A 16,394-nucleotide genomic window follows, 5' to 3' on the forward strand; every position below is an offset into this window, starting at 1 on the left:
GGCCATGACCGAAAACATATCCTGTCTTCTGGTGCCTATAATTTTCAGGGATGGAACCCGTTAGAAGGTTATGAGAAATTGAACGGAGGGACCGGGATGCGTTATAAGGAGTAAGCATTCTGGTTATGAATTGGGGTTCATTGTAGATTAAGGATTTAAAAACTAGAAGTAATATTTTAAAAGTGACGCGATGGCTTATAGGGAGCCAATGGGAATCAATCATCAAGGGCATGACGTGGTCATATTTTTTTAGCATTGTAGATCAGTTTAACCGCCATGTTTTGGATTAACGAGGAGTGTATTTGCGTTTCTACAGCAGTGAGAGAAAACCTAGTGGAATTACGATACCAGCCATTAATGTGTCTCACCTGGCTAGCTAACATCAGATGCTTAACATTCAAGAGTCCCAACCCCCACCCTCTTATCCCTGGGCAACATCACTTGAAAGATGGTGAGCCTAGGGTTTTTTTTTTTTGCCACACCACCAGAATTTCTGAATCGGTTTAATGTAAATGCGCTGCGTCCTTCCTTCAAAAAACACACAGGTAACATCTGAAATTTCTACGACCATCCTGGAACTATCATCGCGTTATATAAATGAACTCGAGGAACAGGGGAGCGATTGCCACAATCGTGGGAGAGTGTGGCGCAGCGGTTAAAGCTACAGCCTCAGCACCCTGGGGTTGTGGGTTCAAACCCACGCTGCTCCTTGTGACCCTGGCCAAGTCACTTAATCCCCCCATTGCCCCAGGTACGATAGATAGATTGTGATCCCGCTGGGACAGACAGAGAAAAATGCTTGAGTACCTGAATAAATTCATGTAAACCGTTCTGAGCTCTCCTGGGAGAACAGTATAGAAAAATGAATGAATAAATAAATAAATTCCAATTTAAGCTGAGTATCCCGTATTAAGGGTATCTGGGGAAATTTATAGTTTCACTTTATAATTTATAAGCCTAAAAATGTAATTAAAAATAAAAAAAAGTGGATGGCAACAGAAGCAAATTTAGGGTGGGGACAACGTTAAAATTCAGAGATATTGTTGGGCTGGAAGGTTAGAGGGTGGTGGGGAAGGGGTGATGGGTTATTTCAGTTGTTCGTTGGATCATTTGGGTTCTTGCGGCTAGGCTAGGAAGGGCTAACTGGACAAACTGCGGCTCTACACTCTTGAGGAGCGTAGAGAAAGGGGAGACATGATTGAGACATTTAAGTACATCACAGGTCGTGTCGAGGCGGAAAGCGATATATTCTTCCCCAGGGGACCCTCGGTCACAAGGGGGGCACCCGCTCAAACTCAGAGGAGGGAAATTTAATGGTGACACTAGGAAGTATTTCTTCACAGAAAGGGTAGTAGATCACTGGAACAAACTTCCGGTGCAGGTGGTCAAGGCCACCAGCGTGCTCGACTTTAAAAATAAATGGGACATCCACGTGGGATCCCTACGGGGGTCGAGCTAAAGAACTGGGTATTAGCACTCAGACTTGATGGGGTGGGTCAGAAGAGTGGGCAGACTTGATGGGCTGTAGCCCTTTCCTGCCGTCATCTTTCTATGTTTCTATGCCTTTTCAGGCGCTTTTGTAAGAGAGACGAGGAGGGAATGTTTGCAAAGAGGGAAGGGAGACGGGGCTTTTGTTCACCCTTGTTCTGTGTTATTACTTTCCGTTTGCGATTTAGAAAATGACAGCTTTGCAGAATATTCTTCCTTTTTATTCTTAGTAAAAAGATTTAAATACAAAATCCTCCCTGTTGGAGGCTTGTGCAGAGGGGGGACAGAATTGCTAGGGAAGGGAGGGGGAAGGGGGACTGAGCTGGAGGGGCTGGGCCAGGACAAGTTTTGTCCCCATTTCATTTTCTACTCCTGCCTAGTTTATGGGGGTCTTTTAACTAAGGCGCACTAAATGCTAACGCGTCCAGAAACTATAATGGGCGCATTAGCATTTAGCATGTGCTAAATCGTCTAGCACGCCTTCGTAAAAGGAACCCCCCCATGTCTCCAGTCAAAATGGCTGCTGCAACATTCTTTCTCAGTTTCGTGAGATTGCTGCCGGAGGCATTTTGGGATTGGAGCCAATCTATAATACCAAAGCTAAATTACAGTGCAGGAAGGCCAAGTCGATTAATAGCGAAAGTATCGTATTCTGTGATGTGAATCTTTTTGTGAACTTTTAGAGATGAAAGCCGAACAAATCTTTTGTTACACTCAGTACACATAAAGGGTTTCTCACCTGTGTGGACCATTTTGTGTCTTTTTAGATGTGAAGGCTGAGTGAAACCCTTATTACATTCAGTACATGTAAATGGTTTGTCTCCTGTGTGGATTATTTTGTGTCTTTCTAGATGTGAAAGCCGAGTAAAGCTTTTATTACACTCCATACATGTAAATGGTTTGTCTCCTGTGTGGATCATTGTGTGTCTTTTCAGACGTGAAAGCTCAAGGAAGCTTTTATTACATTCAATACATGTAAAGGGTTTGTATCCTGTATGGATCAGTTTGTGACATTTTAGACGTGAATGCTGAACAAAACTTTTATTACATTCAGTACATGTAAAGGGTTTGTATCCTGTGTGGATCATTTTGTGATATTTTAGATTTGAAAGCTGAGAAAAGCTTTTATTACACTCAGTACATTTAAATAGTTTGTGATCCATGTGAATCCTTTGATGAATTTTTAGTCTTGAAGGCTGGGTGAAGCTTTTATTACACTCACTACAGGTATATGGTTTATCTCCTGTGTGAATCCTTCGCTGAAATTTTAGATTTGAAAACTGGGTGAAGCTTTTACTACACCCAGTAAGTGGAAATTGTTTGTCTCCCATGTGTCTCTTTTGGTGACGTTTTAGATTTGCAAGACAAGTGAAGATTTTATTACACTGAGTACATATAAATGGGTTGTATTCTTTGTGGATCACTGTGTGACTTTTTAGATGTGAAAACCGAGTAAAGCTTTTATTACACACAGTACATATAAATGATTTGTCTCCTGCGTGGATCGTTTTGTGTCTTTTTAGATGTGAAAGCTGAGTGAAGCTCTTATTACACTCAGTGCATATAAATGTGTTGCATTCTTTGTGGATCTTTGTGTGACTTTTTAGATGTGAAAATCGAGTGAAGCTTTTACTACACTCAGAACATGTAAATGGTTTGTCTCCTGTGTGGATCGTTTTATGTCTTTTTAAATGCGAAAGTTGAGTGAAACTTTTATTACACTCATTACATGGAAATGGTTTGTCTCCTGTGTGGTTCATTATGTGACTTTTTAGATATGAAAATCGAGTGAAGCTTTTATTACACTCATTACATGTAAATGGTTTCTCTCCTGTGTGGATCATTTTGTGTCTTTTTAGATGTGCAAGCTGAGTGAAGCTTTTATTACACTCAGTGCATGGAAATGGTCTGTCTCCTGTGTGGATCATTGTGTGAATTTTTAGATGTGAAAACCGAGTGAAGCTTTTATTACATTCGATACATGTAAATGGTTTGTCTCCTGTGTGGATCATTCTGTGCGTTTTTAGATGTGAATGCTGAGTGAAGCTCTTATTACATTCGAAACATGTAAATGGTTTGTATCCTGTGTGGATCACTGTGTGACTTTTTAGATGTGAAAACTGAGTGAAGCTCTTATTCCATTCGATACTTGTAAATGGTTTGTCTCCTGTGTGGATCATTTTGTGTCTTTTTAGATGTGAAAGCCGAGTGAAACTTTTATTACAATCAGTCGATGTAAATGGTTTCCCATTGTTGTGATTTTTTGTATGCTTTTGGAGTTCTGAAAACAAGGGGAAGCTCTTATTGTATTTAGGACGAATAAAACCGATGCTCTTATTGTAAACAATACTTGTAGATTCTTTCCCTTTCTTCTCATCATAGTGGAATTCAGAAGTCACTTTATCACTATTATTAATTTGGAAGGGTCTCTCTGCTAGGTACATCTGGTCTTCAGGGATGTTACTGAGCTCCCCATCATTTCTCTCACACTTAGTGACTCCGTCCATTGAGTCTCCTGCAGGGTCTCTCTCTTTCTTTGATTCTTGCTTACACCCCTTTATGTTAATCCTCTCGGTTCTCTGGGAAATATTCTCACAGCCATTTTTTGATTGTCTTTGGATTTGTTCTATTTCTATAGGATCCTCTCCTTGAGTCTTTTCTCTCTTCCTTTCGTTTGTGATCAGATGACCTGTTAGATATAAAACAGAAAGTATTAATCATGTGTTAGAACAGTGTCTCGCAAACGTTCCGGCCGGCGGCACACTAAATCCAGTGGCCTGGACGGAAGGCACCCGGAAGTGCGCGGAGGCCCATCTGGTCGCAACCCGCTTCCGTGGAAGGATTCAGGAGAGGAGGAGAGTCTTCTGCGCCTCGAGAGGCACGTTCGGAAGGCAGTCAGCCGGAGTGGACGACTCTCCTCCTCGCCAGTGTGTCGCGGCACACCTGAAATCTCAGGTGTGCCACAGTTTGTGGCAGAAGGCCGTGGGGGTATTAGATGTATGAAATGAGAAGCGCCGATGATTTTACGCCGGTCTGTTTCCTATTTGCTACCATTTCTTGAGGTGTTTTCCATACATGCTCTGCAAGTTTGTGAACTGACGAGATGTTCTTTGGAAATTCACTGAGTAGACAAAAGAGCTTTGAAAAATGATCTGCTTTGGGTATTTTATCATGTTTTTATGTTTATGGTTTTATTAAAGCTTGTTATACCGCTTGAGCATACGACAGGTCTAAGTGGCTTACAATACAAATTTGATTTAAGAAGCACTCCAATAATAATAAGAAGAAGGACCTCAAAGAATACAAATAAAGATAACAACACATTTGTCTTGAAAAAGACACCATCTATCCTATTAAAAAAAAAAACCAACCTACTAAGTCTAGAATTAAAACCTACTAAATCTGGAATCAAATCGACAGTAATCGTCTTCACCCAGAGAGTGGTGGAGAGCTGGAACGCTCTTCCGGAGTCTGTTGTAGGGGAAAACACCCTCCAGGGTTTCAAGACTAAGCTGGACAGGTTCCTGCTAAACTGGGACGTACGCAGGTGAGGCTGGACTCATTTAGAGCACTGGTCTTTGACCTGATGGCCGCCATGTGAGCAGACTGCCGGGCAGGATGGACCACTGGTCTGACCCAGCAGCGGCAATTCTTATGTTCTTAAATTACCGTATTTGCTGGCGTATAGGATGCACATTTCTCCCCTCCAAATACACTTAAAATTTGGGGTGCGTCTTATGTGCTGATAATCAAAATTATGAGCAGAAATTTGAGTCAGCTTCTGATTTATACCATGTTTCCCCGAAAATAAGCCCTAGCATGATTTTCAGGGTAGGTCTTAATATAAGCCCTACCCACGAAAATAAGCCCTAGTCGCCGGCAGCAGCGCTTCCCTGTGCACTCCCCCTCCCCCGACGACCCTTCCATCTCTCCCGCCGACCGCGAGACCGAAATACTGTACCTTGTAACAAACGGCAGCATCGCAGCAATGTAGACAGGCTGCTTCACAGCCTTTTCCTGCCCGGGCGTTCCTCTGCCACATTACTGACGATGTCATCAGCAACGCGGCACACGCGCCCGGGCAGGAGAAGGCTGCAAAGCAGCCTGTCTACATTGCTGCAAGGGTTCTGCTGCACAAGGGGATGGGTGAGAGGGAAGGAAAGATTCTGCACATGTGTGGGGGAGAGAAAGGAAATAGGAAGAATTGGGGTGGAGGAGAGGAAGGGAGAGATGATCATTGTACATGAAAAAAAAAAGAACACCTACCCCCAAAATAAGACCTAGTGCCTTTTTTGGGCCCAAAATTAATATAAGACAGTGTCTTATTTTGGGTGGAAATACGGTATTAATATACCGCGCTTAATGCAGGCCTCTGCCGAGCCGCCAGGCTCTGCAATCTGTCCGTCCTACCTCCTCTGCCGCTGGAATCCCTGGTGGGCCCGAGGTGCAGTGGGCAGGTCCGAGCTTTCTGCGAAAATTCACGGGAGACATTCAGGAAGCTGCTCAGCACTGAGCAGCAGCGCCGAAGCGTGCCCCTGCTCGGTACTGCTCAGCAGCTGAAGAAGCCAGAACTCGGGGCAGCCACATCAGCCACCGCCCGCCCGGGTGAGCAGCGGGGCAGGAGTGCAGAAAGCTCGCTCCTGCCCGCTGCACCTCTGGACCACCGGGGATTCCAGTGGCAGAGGAGGTAGGACGGACAGGGTGGAAAGCCTGGGAGGGAAGGGGGCTGTGAGCAGTGCCTGGCAGGAAGGGGGGCTGGGTGCAGAACCTGACAGAGGAGGGGGCACTGTACACATGTGTATTTTTTTTCTTAAAAATGTTTATAAAAAAGGGGGTGCATCCTATACACCGGCAAATACAGTATATCTGAATGTCCTCTAACCACCACAATCCCTGGAGTCATATCCTCTCAATAAATATGAGTAGTTTCTGATAAGGATATATCATTCCCAAATGCCTCACAAAAATAGAAGGTTTTTATTCTTGACTTAAATGCCTGTATGATTATTTCTAATCTAATATCTTGTACCTGTTCATATAAAGAAGAGCCAGGTTTAGAAAGTAAGATTACTTCATCTCAGCAGTTTTACTCCACTCCCTCTTGTTACTGCACTCACCCGAGCAGCTGCTTTCCCCCATTTCTCTTTCCTCTGCTCTCGGTTCATCCTTGATGTTCAGCTCTTCCCCTCGTTCAACGTGGGATATAATCTCAGGGGTGACAGTCAGGGTGCCCGTTCCTGAGGTAAAAAAACTGCATGAGGTTTCCCAGAACTATTTTGGTTCCAGTTCCCTCAAATTCAAAAAAACTTACCACATTTTTCACTCCATAAGACGCACTATCCCTCCCCCCCCAAAAAAAAAAAAAAAAAAGTGTGTGGAAATGTCTGTGCATCTTATGGAGCGAATATAACAATTTTTTTTACACATACCACCATCCTGTCCCCGCATATCAAGCCGCCAATCACGAATGTTCTCAAACCTACACTCTCACAGTTTGGGCTATGTCACCGGAAGACCGCCCAGTGTTCTCTGCAGCAGCCTGACTGGTTCCCACTCCAGTCACCTGACCCGCTGCTCTCACAACCTTTCTGGAAGAGCGTGGCCGTGATTGGCTGTTGGAAACAGAGACCGGATGCGCATGGAGTGCGCTGTGTGATGAGTCGGCTGCGTGTGCGCGCTCATGGTTGTACCACTGTGCTGGAGGGGGAGGGTTCAACACAGAGATAGAAGGTGGGGACACAAAAACGGGGCTAGGTCAGTTCAGTGATGGGGCGAAGGTGGTGTAGTAAGGAGATAGGATGCGTCTGTTGTGTAGAGGACGTAACAAGGAATAGGATAGCACAAGTAGAAAATGGTGATGGGGGGATTCAGGAAGGCAGTGGGGTAATGGAGTTGAAAGTTCAGGTTTAAGATGGGATGAAAGAGAAGATTAGTACAACTGCAAAGAAGATAGGATGGTGAAAGGAGGAGATGGGGAGAGGGTACAGGGCAGGGCGGTGGGACAGAGTACAGAGCCTGGCAGGGAGGGGGAGCAGGGTGCAGACCCTGGCAGGGAGTGAGGGAGCCTGAGTGCAGAGCCTAGTATATTTTATTAAATAAATTAGTACACAATTTGGTTCAAAAAATTTTTTTTCTTGGTTTTCCTCCTCTAAACCTAGGTGCGTCTTATAGTGCGAAAAATACGGTATACCAAGTTGGTTTTGTTTTTTTCCCAAGTTTTATTAAAATTTTGATATACAGTACTGCCTAAAAATTGTCAAAGCGGTTAACATCAATCATATTTGAAACATTTTAAAATCTAAGGCAGGGGTGTCCAACCTTTTGGCTTCACTGGGCCGCATTGGTCGAAAAAAAATGTTTCCGGGGCTGCACAAACATGCAAACTCTGCAGCAAGACAGAGGAGGGAGCCGGCAAGACGGTAAACACCAGGGGGCAGCAGAGGAAAACACTGCATCGCCCTCGACCGGGGCCGCACAAAATACTTCACTGGGCCGCAGGTTGGACACCCCTGATAAGGGGAACATACTTGAGACTAAGCACTAACAGGATTTAAAGAAACAGCCAGGGAAGAGGGGAGAAGTACAATATATAATAGGAGCAAAGAACATAAGGACAGGGGAGGAGGCTCTTCTTCGGCCATTTTATTCCTTGGGTGGAATTACATGTTGTAGGTGGCTGTAAATAGGAAAGTTTCTAAGTTTATTTTAAATCTGTCGGTATGGGTCTCTTCACGTAAATGCAGGGGTAATGAGTTCCAGGGAACAGGTGCTGTAACTGAAAATATTTTTTTCCTGATGGAATCATAGAAAGTACAAGTCGTAGTGAAGGGATATTTAGGAGATTTTGATTACCGGAATGAAGGATTCTTGGAGAGCGAATGATTCCTGGAGAGCAACAGGGGATGGGAAGTCTGTCAATGAAAGATGGAGTGTATGTGGTTTTAGTTTTAAATGTAAGTAGTAGACTTCCAGTATAAAGAATTTCACCATTTCTGTTGGATAAATATGAGGACTTCCGCCTTCCCTTCCGAGATCAACGTCGATTTATATGTAAAGTGGGAGTTTTGATCATCCTCTCAGTTTGGGTCAGGGGAGACTTCCCTTCGTATTGGCATTGGAGAAATAAATAGCATGCTCTGATGCTACTTGAGCGGTGAGTGGCCAAACGGAGCCCCAAGCAGTAAAAAACGTTTCCTTCAGATCTGGGATCCCTATATCCGGTCATTATCTCCCCGAGCCTGTAGTGACATTTTTAATTCCTTGTGATAATATTGACTTAGAAATTGGCAGAATGACATGAGACATCGGTCGTGGTATGGGTTGGTTTTTTTTGTTAGCCCTACAGTTGGTTCGTGCACTGGGAGGAGGGGGAATTCTCGTGAGGTGGCATATCAGTTGTATAAGGTTGTTATTCTGTTTTTATATTTTTATTATGAAAAATCAATAAAAACCATTTAAACATAAAAGAATTTCACTTTCTTTGATGAAAAGAAATACTCAAACCCTCAATTCATGAGGAACAGTTTTAAGACCATAAGAATAGCCTTACTGGGTCAGACCAATGGTCCATCAAGCCCAGTAGCTTGTTCTCACGGTGACCAATCCCGGTCCCTAGTACCTGGACAAAACCTGAGGAGTAGCAACATATTCCATGCTACTGATCCAGGGCAAAAAAGATATGCAGGGGTAACTCATTCAAATCAAAATTACTGTCAAGTGACTGAAGAGGTCAGTAGAACAAAAATAAAGTCACTGCTAGTTCATCAATACACTTAAGAAACTTATTTTTTATTTAGAACTCTGCTCAGAGACATGAAGGCTGAAACCTTGGCCTCACCTACCAATCATTGCAGTGTTCAAAAAGGATTTTTAATTTAAAGTACCTTTTAATCTGGTAGTGAAGTCACATGCAATTAAAAAGCTAGATCTCTCAAAAAGACGTTTCTTGTCTGAGACATTAGAGAAGAAACGTCTTTTTGAGAGATCTAGCTTTTTAATTGCATGTGACTTCACTACCAGATTAAAAGGTACTTTAAATTAAAAATCCTTTTTGAACACTGCAATGATTGGTAGGTGAGGCCAAGTTTTCAGCCTTCATGTCTCTGAGCAGAGTTCTAAATAAAAAATAAGTTTCTTAAGTGTATTGATGAACTAGCAGTGACTTTATTTTTGTTCTACTGATCCAGGGCAAGCAGTGGCTTCTCCCATGCCTTTCTCAATAACAGATTATGGATTTTTCCTCTAGGAAATTGTCCAAACCTTTCTTAAAACCAGTTACGCTATCCGCTCTTACCACATCCTCTGGCAACGCGTTCCAGACCTTAACTATTCTCTGAGTGAAAAAAAATTCCTCCAATTGGTTTTAAAAGTATTTCCCTGTAACTTCCCCTAGTCTTTGTAATTTTTGACGGAACGAAAAATTGATCCACTTGTACCCGTTCTACTCCACTCAGGATTTTGTAGACTTCAATCATACCTCCCCTCAGCCTTCTCTTTTCCAAACTGAAGAGCCCTAACCATTTAAGTCTTTCCTCATACGAGAGGAGTTCTGCAAATCTCATAAAAGTCGCATAAACCCTCTTTACTCATCTTTTAGCTCTAATTACCTTCTCTAAATAATGCAGTTGGCTACTGAAGTGTTATTATGATCTATTGTATGTGTTGTTTTAAGTTTGTGGATGTTTTTATTTTGTGGATGTCTATATTGTACACCGCCTTGAATTTGTAGGACATGTGCACAATAAATCACCCTTAAGACAACCTTTGTGCTCATGTGTCCGGAAGGCTTCTCCTGATTACAGACAAGTTCTGAACGTTTTAAATTTACATCTCATGTGTTTACCTCGTTGCCTTAGAATGTATTCTAAATAATCTTCTGGTAGAAGCTGTACGCTCAGAGGGGCATAATCGAAAGGGACGTCTAAATCCGTTTACATCCATCTCACAAGTCGTCCAAAGTAAAAAAGAGCTTAAGACACTTTTCGAAAGATACGTCCAACTTTTTTTCCGTTTCGAAAATCATCTAATTATACGTCCTGCCGATCTGATCGTCCAAGCCACTAAATCGTCCATCTTTATACCACATTTTCGTCCAACTTTCCGTCCAAGTCCAAAATGCCTAGAACAAGCCCTGTTGGACGTGGGAGGGGTCTGCAAAGTGATGGTCTGCACACCCGGACATGCCACCTAAATAGTGGGATACCTTACAGGGCACTGATGTGAACTTCACAAAAAGGATGCCATATATAGCTCCCTTATATATTACAGTGAGCCCCAAAACCACCTCCAGAATTCCCTAGACCCACTTATCTACCATCCCAATAGCCCTTATGGCTGCAGTAACCACCCATATGCCAGTCAAAAAGGGTTTTGGGGGTGTATAGGGGAGTGCACATGTTTAAGTATCAATGCAGTGATGACAGGGGCTTATGAGCATGGGTCTTCCTCTCTATGGGTCCCTAACCCACACCCAAGATGACTTAAACTGCCTCTGTGCTGGACGACTAGGCTTTCCTATGCCAGGCGGCCAGGTGATGATGGTCTGGAGGCTAAATGTTAAAGTTGTGATTCAAATTTTTATTGGGGGGGTCGGTGATCACTGAGGTAGTGTGGGGGGGTCTGTATTATATGTTTTCAGTGCTTATCTGGTGAGTTTAGCAAGGTTTTTGTGACTTAGACCATGTTTTACATGGTCTAAGTCACAACGTCCAAGTTCCATCGATCCTGGGCTGTATAACTGGTTATACATGCTGTACAACTAAGTCTAAGCCGGCCCACGTCCCGCCCAACTCCCGCCCTCGACACTCCTCCCGAAACGCCCCGTTTAGCTTTGGTCGTTCAGCGGTACTATGAAGGCCTAGGTCGTTTAGAAATACGTCCAAAACCCATTTTTAGTATCGGCACTTGGACGTATTTGAGAAATGTTCATCCAAGTGCCTACTTAGGCCGGTTTTTGGACGTTTTTCTCTTTCGATTATGAGCTCCTCAATGTGCAGCTCTACCACATGGCTTTCTGCATCAGCCCCTCACGGCTAGACGCATTAAAGTCTCCGATCGTCACTAAACCAGTTTGACTAGTTTAGCAACTGATCGAATTTGCCAACCCGATGCTCAAAATGGCTCACTGCATGGTCTTCCAAGCAGTCACACGTTCTCCAATTCTGGCATGCAAATGAGGTCATTAATATTAAAACCAGCTGTTCGATCAATGGCCTTACACTGCTTAACATTTATTGGATCGGTACTACCTACCCAAAAAATAGGTCTAGTAACTGTGTTGCCAACAGGTCTGCCTGTTTTTTTCATTTTCTTTTCCTATTAGCACAGATGTACACATAAAAAAATATGCCATGCTAGCAAGACCCCCCTGGAACCAAAAATAGAAACAGGAAGGATGCCCACTCCTTCCTGCTGCAACCTCTCCCCCTCCCTCCCCAAACCAACTTTACCAAACATTGGCAGGAAGGATGCCCACTCCCTTCTGCTACCGGATGCACCCCATCTCCCGAACTGCCCCCAGTATGAGGAGATGCCCAGTCCCTCCTTCTTGATGCATCCCAAGATACAGAGGGAGGAGCCTAAGGGCCTGATTGTCTCAGACACCTGGGAAGTTCAGGGGCGTGGGGGGTGATTCAGGGGTATGGAGGGTGGTTCAGGGGGCATCCCCTCCTACTGACTTTTATTAAAGTGGGGAAGGGGAGGGGTGGGGTCAATTCAGGGTGGAGTCAGTTCAGTGGGGTGGGGGTTGCGGCTGCAGCAGGAGGGAGAGGGCATCCCTCCCAATTTTTATAGAAGTGCGGAGGGAGCAGTTCGTCTGGCATAAGAGGGGGTTGTGGCAGCAGGAGGGAGTGGGCATCCCTCGCCTCTATTTTGGTACCGGGGGTTGTCACAGGTGGGGGGGGGGAAAATCATCATCAGGGAAGAGGCAGCTCACATTTTTAAAAAATGGGGCAGATATTGTGTGTGTGTAACATTCACACGACATCTGTACCATTTAAAAAAAATAAAAAAAATAAAAAATTCCCCGGACCAGCTGAGTGGCAGGAGGCTGCTTTGGGGCTTTATCTGCCACTCAGCTGTTTGGGCTTCCCCAAAACGGCTCTACACATGTGTCAAAGTCACTCTCACAGCAATTGATCGGATGGGATTATGACGAACCTCCGTGCAAATCATTTGCATGGAAACTTGTTGGCACATCGGTCGTTGTTCCATAATCGGCCCACGGTTACCGTGTTTTGTGCATCTAGCCCTCAGTCCCTAATCCCCCTGGTCCACATTATCTCCCAATCAGCTAAACCCTAGTCTCACTTCTGCCCATTAACTCCAACATGTGCACTGCTGAGAGGATATCAAGTGATCATTCATTCACTTTCTCACCAAATCCTATGAGACAATTGTACTCCAATTATCTTTATAATGCCTTGATATTGCTAATAAATAAATAACTTTATCCCTTACCCAGCGAGGTCAGAATCTGATAATTCTCCTTCATCACCTCCCTGTAAAGCGCCTTCTGCCCTTCATTTAAATATTCCCACTCCTCCTGGGAGAAAGAGACAGCGATGTCCTCAAATTTCACCAACATCTGAAACACAAACCAGAAACATATTCATCGCCAGACCACCCATTGCTGGGACTCAGGTAGGGAGATTTTTGATCTATATAATTCATAGCCATATAACACACAATCCTAGAGCAGGGTTATATTTTAGGAGTCTCCCAAGACTGGGGCTCAGCAGAGTGAAGGATTTCTGTATGTATATCATTTGCAGTCAGCAATTCACAACCCCAAAGCAAGATAATTGCAACGAGAAAACAGTTGCACACAGAGCCAGGGGCATCATCAAATCTCCCTTTTTGGTACTCCTGATCTATTATATAAACAAGGAAAGAAAAAAACCCGAGAGGAAAAACTATATATCATAAGGATTTACAACACTAATCAATCACAAGAGAATCCACTATTCAAATATAATTATATCATTTGATTCAAACAATAATTTAATAAATTAATAGTATCATAATGTAAAGCAGTAACAGTAAGAATAAAATAGAACAGCTCAGAGGAAGGAACAGAAAAATTTCATAACATTTCACAGCACTTGCAAATCTACTTTCAGACAATCATAAATAACTAAGTAAATAGTCACCTAGCGTAAAAAAACAATCAAGGTGACTATTTATTTATTAATTAGTTATTTATGATTGTCTGAAAGTAGATTTGCAAACGCTGTGAAATGTTATGAGATTTTTCTGTTCCTTCCTCTGAGCTGTTCTATTTTATTCTTACTCCTGATCTATTCTCATTTCCCTCAGGAGGTTCCTTTTTCTCAATCCCAGGTGACTACTAAGCATTAACCGTATCTCTTTCTTTTCCTGTTTTCCCATTCCTCTCTCTGCATACCAATGTACTCCATTTCCTCCGGTTTTACCTATCCCCTCTCGGCATGCTCTTGTAATTGAAATTGGTTACTAATGTACTTGACAATATTTCTCTGTATCATCGCTGTATATGTAAACCGATCTGAACTGTTTGTGGTATTGCGGTATACAAAAATAAAGTTATTATTATTATTAATTAGTTATTTTTTATTGTCTGAAAGTAGATTTGCAAACGCTGTGAAATGTTATGAGATTTTTTTAAATAAATTCTTTATTCATTTTTTAAAACATATACAGTAAGTGACATACAGAGTAAATTATTCATTATATAATATAGACATCTTAGGGATATTTGGAGCATTGAGATTAAGCAGTATATTTCTGCATCTCGATGGCCACATATTTGGTCTTGGAGGATGAGGTGTACGGCGTCAGCATCTATGAAACAAACTTGGTTCTTTTTGTTACATCGTTCTTTTTGGACCCCAGTTAGGTTGAATAAATTAGATAATTCTAAATCTAATAGATGCTGGCACTGTCACCTAGACATAGGAACATTAGACCATCTATTGTTTTACTGCCCTAGAATTTTGATTTTTTGGAAATCAGTTTGGGGAAAATTTAATATTTTAAATTCAGAGATTCCTTTAACTTATGAAATAATAATTTGTGGTACTATTTTGCATATTAAAGATCCCTTCGATAAATATAAAAGACGTCTCTTTTTAATTATGACAAGTACAGCTATACAATTGATTACACGAAACTGGGATCGTCTCAACTTTACATTCTGGTGGGCAAGCTTAGGTCTAATATATAAATATGAGAAAATGAATGCTGCTATATTAGGGAATAATGACAATTTTAAATTAATTTGGGGCCCATTGACGTCCTTTGTAGAATCTCTATAGTTATGGATTGTTATTAGATAATATGCACATCCAGGGAGGGAGGGAGGGATGGGAGGTAAATAAGGTAGGAAAAATGGTTGGGAAAGTGTTGATGGGGGGAGGGGAGGGTATTAATAAGCTTGAATATTTGAAACATTTTAAGTTATGTTATGAGATTTTTCTGTTCCTTCCTCTGAGCTGTTCTATTTTATTCTTACTCTTACTCCTGATCTATTCTCATTCCCCTCAGGAGGTTCCCTTTTCTCAATCCCAGGTGTCTGCTATTTGTACCGACTCTGCACTAATCCAAGTTAGACAGCTGAAGCAGGGTTTGTAATAAGAGGGCAGCAAGTTAAGACAAATCTCCTACCTGAGCAGAAGCTCCCGTAGGCATTTTCCTCTACGTTTGCAGGATTCCAAATATATGGGGGGGGGGGGCTTTTTCTCTGGCTGCCGAGAGCAAAAAAAAAAAAAAAAAGGCAGAAGCTGAGATTTATGGCAGATGCACGGAAGAAAGACAATGCTTCTCTGCCAGGTCTCAGGTTGATGGCATCACAAAGGAGGGGGCGGAGCTTCACTCGGAGGGCCGCGACCGCTTAGAGACCGCAGTCTTGGTCTGGGTTCTGCCCCTTTTTACTGCCGATTGGTCAGAATGGCCCTGGAGCTGAGAGGAGCACTAATGGAAGGAGGGAGGGGGAGGAGGAGTTTCAGCTCTTTCTGATACTCATTGGTCAGAATGTCTAGGGCGGTGAGAGGAGCGCTGACTGGGTGGGAGAGGGAGGAGGAGGAGTTTCATCGCTTTCTGATACTCATTGGTCAGAATGTTTCTGAGGCGGTGAGAGGAGCGCTGACAGAGTGGGAGAGGGATACTCATTGGTTAGAATGCCTCTGGGGCAAGGAGCACTGATGGGGTGGGAGGGGTAGAAGGAGGAGTTTCAGCTCATTCTGATACTCATGGGCGGGGAGAGGAGCACTAATGGAGGAGGGAGGAGGAGTTTCAGCTCTTTCTGATACTGATTGGTTAGAATGTCTCGGGCGGGGAGAAGAGCACTGATGGGGTGGGAGGGGGAGAAGGAGGAGCTTCAGCTCTTTCTGATACTCATTGGTCAGAATGTCTCTGGGGCGGGGAGAGGAGCACTGATGGAGTGGGAGGGGGAAGGGGGAGTTTCATCTCCTGATACTCATTGGTCAGAATGTCTCTGGGGCAGGGAGAGGAGCACTGACTGGGTGGGAGAGGGAGGAGGAGGAGTTTCATCGCTTTCTGATACTCATTGGCCAGAATGTCTCTGGGGGGAGGAGAGGAGGAGTTTGAGCGCCTTTTTCTGTCTGCACTGTCACTTGAGGGAGAGCTTTAGGAATTGGTTGGTCAGTTTCCTTCTGGTGTTGTAATAAACAAGTGACACCCCCTTCCCCGAAGAATGCATCTGCTGAGGGGCCATCTGATTAACCGTTCACCTTAACTATCCATGACGTCCTGTTTGTCTGTCTTGTATGTTTAGATTATAACCTCTTTCGAGCAGGGACTGTTTCTTCTTTGTGACTCTGTACAGCGCTGCGTACATCTGGTAACACTATAGAAATAATTCATAGTAGTAGTGTGAAGAGTTTCAGTCTTTGGGAAGCAGAGCTGAGTCT

At 43.3% G+C, this 16,394-nt stretch overlaps 1 protein-coding gene across 1 annotated transcript; it reads right to left on the reverse strand.

The window, feature by feature from the left end:
- Nucleotides 1–1,449: 1,449 nt before the first annotated feature.
- On the reverse strand, nt 1,450–15,215 carry LOC117354561 (oocyte zinc finger protein XlCOF6-like). Its single transcript, XM_033932303.1, has 4 exons — nt 15,130–15,215; nt 12,946–13,072; nt 6,606–6,725; nt 1,450–4,177 (listed from the first exon to the last, which is right to left on the reverse strand). The coding sequence occupies exons 1-4, from the start codon at nt 15,151–15,153 to the stop codon at nt 2,094–2,096; spliced, it is 2,355 nt and encodes a 784-aa protein (XP_033788194.1). The 5' UTR covers nt 15,154–15,215; the 3' UTR covers nt 1,450–2,093.
- Between the last annotated feature and the right edge of the window lie 1,179 nt (nt 15,216–16,394).

Source organism: Geotrypetes seraphini, chromosome 2 (genome assembly GCF_902459505.1).
Source record: "Geotrypetes seraphini chromosome 2, aGeoSer1.1, whole genome shotgun sequence".
In the NCBI taxonomy this organism is placed as follows: Eukaryota; Metazoa; Chordata; class Amphibia; order Gymnophiona; family Dermophiidae; genus Geotrypetes; species Geotrypetes seraphini.

What these genes read in the sequence shown, in the direction of transcription:
- LOC117354561 (XM_033932303.1), bottom strand. Translation starts at nt 15,153, where the DNA reads ATGCCTACGGGAGCTTCTGCTCAG. An exon ending in CTACGGGAGCTTCTGCTCAG is followed by an intron (nt 13,073 to 15,129) that starts GTAGGAGATTTG and finishes TTTGTGTTTCAG; the next exon opens with ATGTTGGTGAAATTTGAGGA. An exon ending in GGGGGAAAGCAGCTGCTCGG is followed by an intron (nt 4,178 to 6,605) that starts GTGAGTGCAGTA and finishes TATATCTAACAG; the next exon opens with GTCATCTGATCACAAACGAA.